Genomic DNA, 12,426 nt, shown 5'->3' on the forward strand with positions numbered 1-12,426 from the left:
ATACTTAGTTCCCTAAAGTTCTCTCACTGAGTTTTTAAAAAGATCCTGCGGTTGCCCTGGCTGGTTTGGCTCAGTGGATAGAGCGTTGGCCTGCAGACTCAAGGGTCCCAGGTTCGATTCCGGTCAAGGGCATGTACCTTGGTTGCGGGCACATCCCCAGTGGGGAGCGTGCTGGAGGCAGCCGATCGATGTTTCTCTCATCAGTGTTTCCAACTCTCTATCCCTCTCCCTTCCTCTCTGTAAAAAATCAATAAAATATATATTTGCAAAAGATCCTGCGGTTACTGGGCATGTGGTCGCTGAGCTTGGCGAGTTGTGCCCTGCTGGGATTGGGTTCTGCGGGATAAGGCCTTGCATCGTTGGAGGAGAAGAATTAAGGGGTGGAGCTGGGGAGCTGGACAGAGGTAAACGGGTTACGGACACAGGGCAGTGGAGTTAAGCTAGGAGTCAGCAGCTTACGCTCCGTCGGTAAAGAAGCCCCTGGTGAGGACAGGTCTGGAGGCCTTCAGTTCTGGGCTGTAACGTTTAAATGCTTCCCCTGTGGGACGAGGAAGGTGCCGGAAATGCGTGCCACACGGGTGGGCTGGAGGTGGGGTTCCTCCGGGTTTCTGAGCCCCGTGTGGAGGGAGGGGACCGCCCGAGCTGGGCTTGGCCTGAGCGCTGAGCTTGACCCGGCTGGCAGGGTCCGACCCGTCCGTCCACACTGCCATTGCTCTCCGCGTCCAACCCTGCTGGGCTCGGTGCCTTTTTCTGGAGCCGTTTGGTGAGGAGTGGCTTACTTTGCTATAAAGAATCCCCCATTAACGACAGGGAACAGTGTGTGAGCATTCTGAAGTCTGTGGAATGTGTTTGTGGGTGGCATCCCGTGCCGTTGGGAAGGTACAGTAAGAATCATTATTGCTCTCGTTTCACAGATGGGACTGGAGGCTCAGGAAGGTAACGTGGCGTAGCCAGCCTTACGCAGCTCGAAAGTCACCGGGACTGAGACTCCGGCCGCTGTGCACGCGCACATTTGCCTTGTCACTATTCCAGCGAGAGCTCTGCTCCCAACCAGGGGCCCACGGCCTTTTTGCTGTAAAAGGAACTCTTCTCCTTTTACAGCCTGGAGCTCATTTAATTTCACCCTCTTCTCGGTGCTCCTGGCCACACTAACTTCCTGTTACAAGTGCCGAGCCCTCCTGGCTCCCTCATGGCGAGCCCTCCTGGCTCCTGGCGTTGCTCTGCTCTTGCGGGAGCCGCGCTCTGCCCCACCCCCAAGTCCGCTGTTGTCCTAATTCCTAGCCTGGAGTCTAGTGTATAGTAAATATTTATTGAGGGAAGGGGATGGTGAGGTTGCAGAGTCAAAGAGGAGAGTCTGGGAAAGTCGATGTTCTGGAACCTTCCTAAAGAGCTCCTAGAAGTAGCTTGTAGTTCATAGGTGAACCCTCACTTAACACTAGCCCTGACCCAGGGCGCTCAGCAGCGGGTAACACTGGGGGTGGGGGGGGCATCTGCCCTGGCCCGGGGTTTTGATGCAGGCGCGCCACCGCTCTGCAATGCGGGAGACGGGGTAGATGTGCCCTGACGCTCCCCCGAGCCTGTTTTCTTACTTGCCAACTGGTACCTGAAGGGGTGATAATTTTCATGACAAAATGCCTTTCACAGGTTCTCGTTAATAGAGCAGCAGATGCGCTGTTCGCTAAATGACAGTGGGCTCACCGGGAGGAAGCGCACGTGGAGGTCGGTGCACATAGATTCTGCTCCCTGCATGGAAAGTCAGTGAGAACAGGGTCATCCCCCTTTGGGTAAGGAGAAAACAGGATTATCTCCTTAACTAAAATCATGAGCTCGTTTTCCCCTAAAAAGAGATCATGATTTTAGTTAAAGAGATTGTAGTGAAATGCCAAGTTTTTAAGCCCAAGGTCCTCATCTGTGAGATGGGCAGCCAGATTTATCAGCAAAATAGGTCCTGAGGTCTGTGGGGAAGGGTCTCAAGCAAACACAAGGAGAAGTGAGTGAGCAAACACAGGAGGTGCCATGAGCAGGGCTGTGTGAGGCAGCTCTCACCTAGACTCAGCCTCCTCCAGGGTGGGCTGCAGGGAGGACGGCGAGCTCACTAAACAGTGAGAACAGTCTTTTTTTAAAAAAATATTTTTAAAATTGATTTTAGAGAGGTAGGGAGAGGGAGGAAGAGCTAGGAACATCAATGATGAGGGAGAATCATTGACTGGCTGCCTTCTGCACACCCCACACTGGGGACCGAGTCTGCAACCCAGGCACGTGCCCTGACTGGGAATCGAACCATTGATCTCCTGGTTCATAGGTCGACACTCAACCACTGAGCGTCGCTTGGACTCGGAGGGCCATTTGCACGCCTAGCATTTAGGTCATGCAAACAGGTGGTTGGAGAAAACCTTGTTATTCTTGGACCTCAGGACTCTGGCTTTGGCTTCCTCAGGCCTGTCCTGAAGTTCAGGGCTTCGCAGCCGCCTGTCCTTGCTGCCGGCTTCAGGGACTGGATGCTTGCTTTATGTTTCACTGTCCACAGTGCATTTTAAAGATGCTCCTTTGTGTCTCACTGGCAGTGAGGCAGAGAAATGAGCCAGGCGGCCTGTTTGTCCTCCCGGGACTGTGTTCTGGGAAGAAGCTGTATAGGAGTGACGAGGATGTAGGCTGTGGTGTCTGGGTTTGATCAATTTGAAAGAGTTGATGGCAGAAGAAATGAATAGAGACACTATGGGACCCATTCCATATTCTGGATAAGCCTCAATGACTGCACTGTGGTTTCATTGTAAATTTCTCCTTACCCTCAGATTTGCAACACTAATTTCCCCCAGAAGGACTCTGTGTACTTTTGACAGGTAAGAAATGGTTCAAGAGCCCCAGTGGCCCTAGCTGGTGTGGCTCAGTGGATAGAATGTTGGCTTGCGGACTGAAGGGTCCCCGGGTTTGATTTTCGTCAAGGGCACATGCCTGGGTTGCGGGCTCGATCCCCAGTAGGTGATGTGCAGGAGGCAGCTGATCAATGATTCTCTCTCATCATTGATGTTTCTAGCCTTCTCTCCCTCTCCTTTCTTCTCTGAAGTAAATAAAAAAACACGTTAAAAAGAAAAAGAGCCCCAGTGGGTGCCTTGCACCTAGTGGGCCTCACGGATGTGCAGTCAGTAAGGGAAGCGTGAGAAGTCAGCCTTCACACCACCTTTGTCCTCCTTTTATTGCTAACAGCCCAGGGCCCGGGGCTGGAGACCATCCACCTCTCTGGATGCCCGGGCACGCTGGTGGCAAGAGACAGCGATGGCGAGGTGTCAGCGTTGGGTGGTGACTGCTGTGAGCTGGAGGTGCACACTGCCTCCCAGCCCGAGGCCGTCCCCACTGGGGACGGGGACTGGGCCCCAGGGAGCCCGCCTGCAGGCTGCTGGGCTCTGCACAGCTGCTGACGGCGGTGACGCGTGGCTCTGGCAGGACCCGGCCCTCGGCCTGCTTCCCCGGGACTCGCTCCAGCTGCGTCGCTTGGTGGTTTGAAGGATCCACCGGAGATGAAAGAAGCGGTTCTTAAGAGTGGGAGCTCCGAGGTATTGGATCAGCACTTGAGACGTTTTCTGTTCTTTCTGGGTCATAAACAGCCTTTTAAAAAATTGAGCTGAGTTTCACATAACCACTTGGAAGTGCACAATTCAGTAGCATTTAGTACATTCACAGTGTTGTGCAACCACTGCTTCTGTCCAGTCCTAAACCATTTCATCCAGAATAAAACCCTTTCCCAGTGAAGTCACTCCCTGCTCCCCCAGCCTCGGGCAGCCACCAGTATGCCATCCATCTCTATGGACTACCTGTCCTGGACAGTTCATATAAACACTACCATGCAATACAGACAACTTTTGTGTCTAAATAGGGTTTTTGAGGGTTCCCACATTTGGCTTAGATCAGTAGATCATAGAGTTTTAACAACTACCCAAAGACAGCTGCCCCCATAAGAAGGAGTCTTCTGTCCACCATCATTTTTTAAAAAATATATTTTATTGATTTTTTACAGAGAGGAAGGGAGAGGGATAGAGAGTTAGAAACATTGATGAGAGAGAAACATCAATCAGTTGCCTCCTGCACACCCCCCACTGGGGATATGCCTGCAACCAAGGTACATGCTCTTGACCAGAATCGAACCTGGGACCCTTCAGTCTGCAGGCTGACGCTCTATCCACTGAGCCAAACTGGCCAGAGCTGGCCACCATCATTTTAAGTCCCAGGTCCTGCCAGTAGGAAGGGGAGTGGACTAGACCCATTGCATTGGAGACATGCCAGATATCTCTTTGAAAAATACTGGTTGCTGGGCTCCAGTCATGGGGGTTCTGAATTAGTGGCCTGGGGTGATTCTGCAGCCATGTTCGGGACCCCTGGGCCCGGTGACCTCTGTGGCTTTTTCTCCACTCTTCAGCCACCTGCAAGCCTAGCAGAGGCCTGCAGCGCCTCCCGGATGCCGGCGATCGTTCGTGATGTGGTTTCTGTGTACAGGACCGTCTGTGGTGTGTGATTTTGCTGTGCTTGCCTCCAAGGGGAGGCGTTGGGCCCCTCCCTGCTGCCTTTACAGCTCCAATTCACTGTCTCATTATCAAGCTCCAGCTACGCCCTGTGAGCTGGAGGTAGCAGGGGGCGTGTGGTGCATGCCTGGGGGTTGCTGAGGTAAGTGACTGCACATCGAGGCTACCTTCCTGCAGAAGCCACCCACCCACCCTCCCCTGTCTGGCTGTGGGACCTGCGTGAGCAGGTGGTCTGGAAGCCTCAGCCGCTGAGGGAGGCCCGAGGAGAGCCTGGGGGGTGGGGGCTGGGGGTGGGGGGAGTCCCTGGGGAGGGAGAAGGCATCACACAAATCCCAACCACCAGGAAGGGGAGGCGCCTGTCCACGTTCCATAGGTGTCACTGCTGGCGGCTGCCCTGGGCGAGGGTTCCTGCTCACTGTCCCTGGCAGCAGCTCCACTTCCTTTTGTCCCCTGGGCAGGGGCGGCAGGGGCGACGGGGGAGGCAGGAAGGCCAGAGAACAACGCAGGTCTTCTCTACCTGCCTGCCACCTCCCCTCTCCTCAGTGGCTTCAGGACTCCTGTGGCTGACGCTGGGCTTGTGCTGGGGGATGGGCGCCTGGGCACCTGGAGGATTAGCCATGACTCAGCCAGAGGCTGTGGCGGCTCAGCAGGGACTTCCTCACCCAGGAGGTGCCCGTGCTGACATGTTGCCAAGGGGAGGGGCTCAGCTGTTTGTGTGAGTTGCCCGGTGGCCAGGCTAAGCCTTTCTTGCCAGGGATTTCTTTTCTCCATGCTGGGCTGCCCTTTTACAGTCTGTGTTAGGAATAAAAGGGACATATAATACAATGAAAATAATTTTTATTTACTTGTTTTTATTGTGTGCATGTGTTTTTCTTTTAATCTTTATTGTTGAAAGTATTGCATAGCCCCCCGCCCCTGTTAACCCCTTTCAGCCGCTCCTGTTCCCCCGGCCCTCAGCACCCCGTTGTCTGTGTCCATGGGTCAGGCATATGTGCACACGAGTTCAGTGGCTGATCTCTTCCACCCACTAAACATAATGTCTAACAAGTATTTCACCCAGCACACCCACTGGGCTTCCTTTATGACGCCCTCAGAGTTCGATGTCCTTTGTGCCTCCCTCCCCCTTTAGGATTGGGGGAGGGGCCCCATGGATCTCATGCTCTGAGTGGAAAGACTCAGCATGTCCTCTTGAGACCTCTCTCCCACTCTGGTCGCTGCTGGCCTGTGACTGGGCAGTCGTTTCGTTGTCACCTGCCGGAGGGACTGTTCGGAGGTGTCCCGAGCGAACCTTGGTGGGCGTTCCCACCCCAGACCCCAGATGAGCTTGGACATTGTTCTAGGGCCACGTCCTTGACTGTGCAGATTGTGTACTTCTCTGTGAATTCCCCCCTGGTCTGCGACTAGGCTCCTGATCCCAGGTTCTTCCTGAGTCGAGGGCTGGAGGAGAGGAGGGAAGGGAAGGCCTGTGGAGATTCTCTTGGCTCCTTTCTCCCTGTGCATTTTGGGTTAAAAGATGTACTTATTTCTGTTTTTTTCTTACGTATTAGTTTCGGGTGTACAGCTTAGTGGTTAGACAATCATATACTTTCATAGTGTTCCCCTCAATATTTCCAGTGCCCACCTGGCACCGTCCATGGTTATCACAGTGTTATTGACTGTATTTCCTAAGCTTTACTGACTTCCCCGGGACTGTGTTGTAGCTGCCACTTTGTGCTTCTTAGTCCCTTCACCTCTGTCACCCAGGGCTCTGAGCTGCGCCACCCCCCCCCCCCCCCCCCCCGAACCATCAGTTCTCTCTCTGTATCTATGAGTCTGTTTCAATTTCATTTGGTCATTTATTTGTTCCTTTGGTCACATATATAAGTGAAACCATATGGTATTTGTCTTCCCTGACTGACTTCACTTGGCAGAATACCCTCTAGGAGCACATGGTAAGGTGCCATTCTTTGTATGGCTGAGCCATGTTCTGAGCGTGCCCTGGTATGTGACACTGCTTTTTATGCCCTTGTCCGGGATGGGCTCGGGCTGCTCCCACAGCGGGGCTGCTGCAAGGATATGACGCTGCGCTGAACATAGGGTGCGCAGGTTCTTTCCCATCAGTGTTTTGGCTTCTTCGGGTAAACCCCCAGGAGGGGAATCACTGGGCGGTAAGGCTACTTATTTCTACTTTTTATTTACATTTCTCTGTTGATGCCTGGACTGCCCTGAGCAGGAACGTTTTGGAATTGACATATTTTCCTAAAAACATCTCGGGTCATTTTCTTTAAAAAGGCCCCGTTTTGTATATTTTCCAAGAGTTTGGATGCAGGTGCTTAGGACCCAGAGCAGAGAGAGTTAGGGTGAGCCGCCTGCGCCAGCCAGGTGCTTCTCTCCCACCTGGGGCATCAGGAAGTGGGTGGGGAAGTGGGTGGGGAAGTGGGTGGGGAAGCCGGCCAGGGGTGGAGGGGGCAGAGGGGGGTGGAGGGGGGCGGAGGGGGGCGGAGGGGGTGGAGGGGGGTGGCGGGGGTGGAGGGCGAGGAGTGGGGGCAAGGCCCTTGGAGGGAGGGTTTCTCTGGAGCTTTGATGGGAAGCCTCTCCGAAGGCAGGTCCGCAGGGGCTGCGTTGGGCAGCAGTCCGGGCAGGGGTGGGATGTGCAGGCCTGAGGGGCAGAGGCTGCTGGGAGCCCAGAGCTGGACTTCCTCCTGCCCCGGCCTGAGATGAGAGGTTGCAGAGACCAGGATTGGCCTCTCCCTGGCCTGCTCAGGAGGGGAGCCCAGCTCCTATTTCTGGGCATTTGTCCTGATTTTGAATGTTGACAGCAGCTCTCAGGATTTCTGTCAGTGTGGCGATCAGTGTGTTCTTCATTCAGGTGTTCTAAAATGGCAGCGAAACAGGAAAAATGACCAAGAGTCAACTGAAAAAATGCTCCAAATCATTAATCATCTGAGAGATGCAAATCAAAACGACATTGAGATATCATACCTCACACCTGTCAGAAGGCTACCATCCACCAATAAACCAACAAGTGCTGGAGAGGATGTGGAGGAAAAGGAACCCTCGTGCACTGCTGGTGGGAATGCAGACTGGTGCAGCCACTGTGGAAAACAGTATGGAGTTTCCTCAAAAAACTAAAAATGGATCTCCGATTTGACCCAGTAATCCCATTTCTAGGAATATATCCCAAGAAATCAGAGACACCAATCAGAAAGGATATATGCACCCCTATGTTCATAGCAGCACAATTTACAATAGCTAAGATTTGGAAACAGCCTAAGTGCCCATCAGCAGATGAATGGATTAGAAAACTGTGGTACATCTACACAATGGAATGCTATGCTGCAGTAAAAAAGAAAGAACTCTTACCATTCCCACAGCAAGGAGGGACCTGGAGAGTATTACACTGAGTGAAATAGGCTGGTCAGAGAAGACAAGTATCACATGATCTCACTCATATGTGGAACCTAATGAAGCAAATAAACTGATGATCAAAATCGACAGCGAGGGGCACAGGGTGGAGAGGAGAGCTCTGGGCCTCATCTCATCAAGGCACGCCCTCCACGGCACTGAGCGGCTGCTGAGAGCGCCCACCACCCAGGCCTTCGGAGGCCCAGTGCCAAGACCTGCGGCGCCGAGGCCCCCCTCTGTGTCAGGGCCCCAACAGGAGGTGGAGACTATTGTCTACATGAATCTTCAGACTGTCCTTTGCTGTCGCTGGTCTGACTGCTACTGGACCCCCCATGTCAGGTTGTCCTGGATCCAGAAGATGGTCCATGTCCAGTGCCCAAGTGCTGGGCTGTCAGGTGACTGCTCATTCCGGGATGCTTGTCTTCCTCTTGAGCTCGATCCTGACTGTCCCTGGGATGACACGTGGTGTCCTCGAGAGGATGTCTCTGCCCAATGAGAGCCTAATTGTCTAGAGCTGTCTGATCCGCCCACGCCAGATCCCCGTCTTCTATTCCCACTTGAGTCTGAATGTCCATGGACAGACTCAGATGGCCCATGCCGGGCCGTCTGCCCTCGATGGGACCCAGATTGTCCAGAGCTAGCTCCTGACTGGCCATGGGCAGCCCCATGATGGTCTCCTGACGCAGGCCCTGATTATGTCTCTGAATCTTCCGAGTGTCCTTCGCTATCACTGTTCTGATTAGTGCTGGACCCTAGGTTTCTGGCTGTTTTGTCATTAGCGGTGTAATTTCATCCTTCTTTTGTGACTTTTTGTTGTTCTGACCTGTATATCTCTCTTTTGTTCAACTTTCCTCTGTTGAATTTAACTCTGAAATTATAAGTATTTTTTTTCCCCAATTGATTGTCCTTTTTCCTGTATTTTTTTTCATGTGCATATGAGTCACTGTGTCTTGTTTTTTTCAAGTTTGCACACCATATTCCTGTGTTTTCATAACTAATTTCATCATCTTTGCCTCTATTTCCCCTGATTGGGCTAACACTTGACTGTCGCCTGCCTCCTCCTACTTCAGTAGAATTTGACCTACTTTTCTCTTTTCCCCTTTTGTTGTGATTTTCCCCATACGTGTCTCTATGTCTACAAGTAGATGTATCACCTTTTCCCCTTTTTCTTTCAGAGCTAGACCCAGGCCTTTTCCCTCTTCCTCTTGGGCCCTTGGCTCTTGCTTTTCCCCTCCCATCACTCTGAACACCTGGACTTTCCCTCTCTATCTTCCTCCTCCTCGTCTTCCTCCTATTTTCCTTTTTGTCATGTTCTCCGTGTTTCTTTAGGTGTCCCTTCTTTTTCTGCTTTGGTCTGATGCTTGGAAATTCGTCTCATTTAGGGTCATAGTAGGCTTCAGCCAACTTGAATACCATCAGAAAGAATTCTTCAAAGTCTGATTTCTGGTTGTGGCCTATGTCAAGGATATCCATGAAGATGTCGGCCGTATCTGGTCATCTGGATTCTGTCCATGAGGCAGACTCACGTGGTCATTTAATAATCCAAAGTCTATTTACGGAATGTGAATTTTTGCTAATTAAATTAAAACCAAATCAGGTGTTTTTTTTCGTAAGATAGTTTAGCTTATTGTGACTCTGCAGAAAATTAGAGGTAATAGAGTAAAAGAAAGAAATGTTAAATACATTCAACATGAAAAGATTTGTTGGCCAAGTTCCTCTTTTTCCTACTTCAAATATCAAAATATTATAAAGCCAATAATTGAACTATCTTTAAACATACTATCTTAATGTTCATTATGTAGGAAGAATATTGTGAAGGCCTAACTAATAGGTATTTATTTCTTTGTCATTAAATATTCATATTATCCTTCAAAAGAAAAATAGACTCCAGACCCTAGCTGGTTTGGCTCAGTGGATAGAGTGTTGACCTGTGGACTGAAAAGTCCTGGGTTTGATTCCGGTCAAGGGCCCATGCCCAGGTTTTGGGCTTGATCCTCAGTGGGGGATGTGGAGAAGGTGGCTGATCAGTGATTCTCTCTCATCATTGATGTTTCTGTCTCTCTGTCCCTCTCTCTTTCTCTCTGAAATCAATAATTAAAAAAATATATCCTATCTAATAAAAGGGTAATATGCAAATTAACGGTCACTCCATCACAAAAGATGGTGGCGTCCAGTCCTCTCAGCCCCAGTGCCGGGGGGGTGGGGGGCGGCCACTGAGAGCGGGCAGTGTGAGCGGCCTGGCGGAATGCTTGCTTCATTGCCATGGCGATGAGGCAAGCGTTCCACCCCGGCCACGGAGGGCCTCTGGGCAGCAGGCACGGAGCGGCTGGAGCAGGGGGTAGGGTAATGCTTGCAAGCATTTTGTGCCTGGCTGCAGATGGGCCTCTGGGCCACGCAGAGCCTCTGGGCAGTGGGCGTTGAGTGGCCAGGCCCCGCAGAGAGCTACTGGTGCACGCATTCGTGTGCAGGGTTACTAGTATACATACACATATACATATATATATGTAAATGTGTGTGTGTGTATGTGTGTATATACATACATATACATATGTATATGTATATGTATATGTATATATATATATATAAAAAAAGCCAACAACCATAATGCTGTAATGACCAGAACAACTGGTCGCTATGACGCCCAATGTGTCCTCAGGAAGCAGGGAAACAGCACATGAGTCATGCTCTGGCACAGAGGCTGTCTCTGTTCTTACCTGGCATAAAAGGAGTGGCCATCAACCCTCTGTTGGCCTTTCTAATTTACTGTCATTTTACTGGTTTCAAAATTTGGAAGCATGGGAACGACTATAGCAAAAATCCGAAGGTCATTTCTGTGGAGTCCTGGAAAATAGTTCCTCATTGGGGGCACTAAACCTCTCTGAATAAAACTGCTGTTTTGACCATTTTCTCTTTCGCCCTTGCTGTGAGCTGAGGGTGAGCCGTGCCATGGGGCCCAGAAGCCCTCATTCCAACGAAGGTTTGAGAGCGTGGCCTTTCTGGCTGTGCTCTTTCTGGACGGGAAGAGGTTCCGCTGTGTTGGAGCGCATGTCACATGTGTGGAGTAAGGATGAGAGGAACCAGATGGGTTTCACAAATCAGTGAGAGCCTGAGACCCTTTGCAGTTCTGTTATGTTACGAAGAGCAGAGGACTAGAGTTTCTGGGGGAAGTTGACGCTGGTAGAATCTGTGTGTGTGGGGGAAAAATAGGCCACCCCAACCCCCGCCCAGTGCTCCAGATTTAAGGATCGTAGTCGTTTCTGAGTGACAGGAGGCGAGTGTCATGGCCCTAATTTCTGTGTTGGTTTTGTCTCCTAGGTTAGTCTGAATGATTCCCACAACCAGATGGTGGTGCACTGGGCTGGAGAGAAGAGCAACGTGATCGTGGCCTTGGCCCGAGACAGCCTGGCCTTGGCCCGCCCCCGGAGCAGCGACGTAAGTCTCGGTGTTTCTCGGGACCCTCTTCCTCTGTGCCGCCAGCATGTCCCTTTGTGATCTGTCAGGGTTCTCATTCCAGAAAACAGCGGGTCATTGGAGAAGGGGTGGCATGAGTTACATCCAGAGAAGAGAATCCAGAAAATAATAAATGCCCCTCATTTGTTGACCACAGGGCCATGCAGTCAATTGCCAACGGATCATGTGATGTGTGATTACTTTTGCGAGGTGACAGGGCGGTCTGGTGGTTGTGTCTGTTCACAATGTCGGGAGTGCCTTCCGGGTAGAGTGTAGGTCTGCTCACAGCCCGGGGAGAGCTCATGGCCCTTCTGTCCTTTCTCCCAACACCTTACAATTGGGTGCACTGTTGAATCAGATTCGCTCATATTCTTTTTTAAATTTTTATTTTTTAAAATTTGTACTTCTGTTAATCCTCACATGAGGGTATTTTCCCATTGATTTTTAGAGAGATTGGAAGGGAGGGGGAGAGCCAGAGAAAGAGAACCATCAATGTGAGAGAGACACATTGATTGGTTGTCTTCCACACACCCCGACCAGGGCCAGGGATTGAGCCTGCAACCAACACACGTGCCCTTGACCAGAATTGAACCTGGGACCCTTCAGTCCAAGGGCCGATGCTCTATCCACTGAGCCAAACCGGCTAGGGTGATTCGCTCATGTTCTTAATTCCCACAGTTGCCTTATACAGTGCTTAGCAGTTAGGTGCTTTGAAGACCCGAGACAAGCGCCACATACGCGAAGGCCTGCGAGAGGCCCTGTCTCCACGCTGACGGCATTCTTTCCTCCACCAAGAATCATGGTCTCTCCCATTTTTCTTGCAGTACATGGCCCTCTGGGGCAGTATGTCATTTGTCCACTCTCAGTGGAGATGCAGGTTCAGGAAACGTTCCCTGGAACCTCGTCAAGCGTGGTGACTGGCACAGCCTCGGTGTCTGGGACACTGGGCATGGAAGGACTTTGCGAGCTGGAGCAGAGACTGCCCAGGCGTGACTTGCTCTGGGTGCCGAGTGGGAAGCAGGAGCAGGGCCCAGTGTTGCCAGATCTTCCAAAGTTTCGAGAGAAGCTCAGAGATTCG

General features: G+C 51.5%; 1 protein-coding gene across 1 annotated transcript in view; it reads left to right on the forward strand.

Moving 5' to 3' along the window:
- The window catches only part of SORL1 (sortilin related receptor 1), a 149,559-nt gene that overhangs the window by 7,895 nt on the left and 129,238 nt on the right, over positions 1-12,426 (forward strand). Inside the window, exon 2 of the mRNA XM_070400142.1 lies at positions 11,214-11,330. Coding sequence (XP_070256243.1) covers positions 11,214-11,330 — 117 coding nt within the window. The remainder of the gene's footprint in view (positions 1-11,213; positions 11,331-12,426) is intronic.

The sequence above is a fragment of the Myotis yumanensis genome, unplaced genomic scaffold (genome assembly GCF_028538775.1).
Source record: "Myotis yumanensis isolate MYYU_CA2020_CCGP unplaced genomic scaffold, mMyoYum1.0.hap1 SCAF_19, whole genome shotgun sequence".
Taxonomy (NCBI): Eukaryota; Metazoa; Chordata; class Mammalia; order Chiroptera; family Vespertilionidae; genus Myotis; species Myotis yumanensis.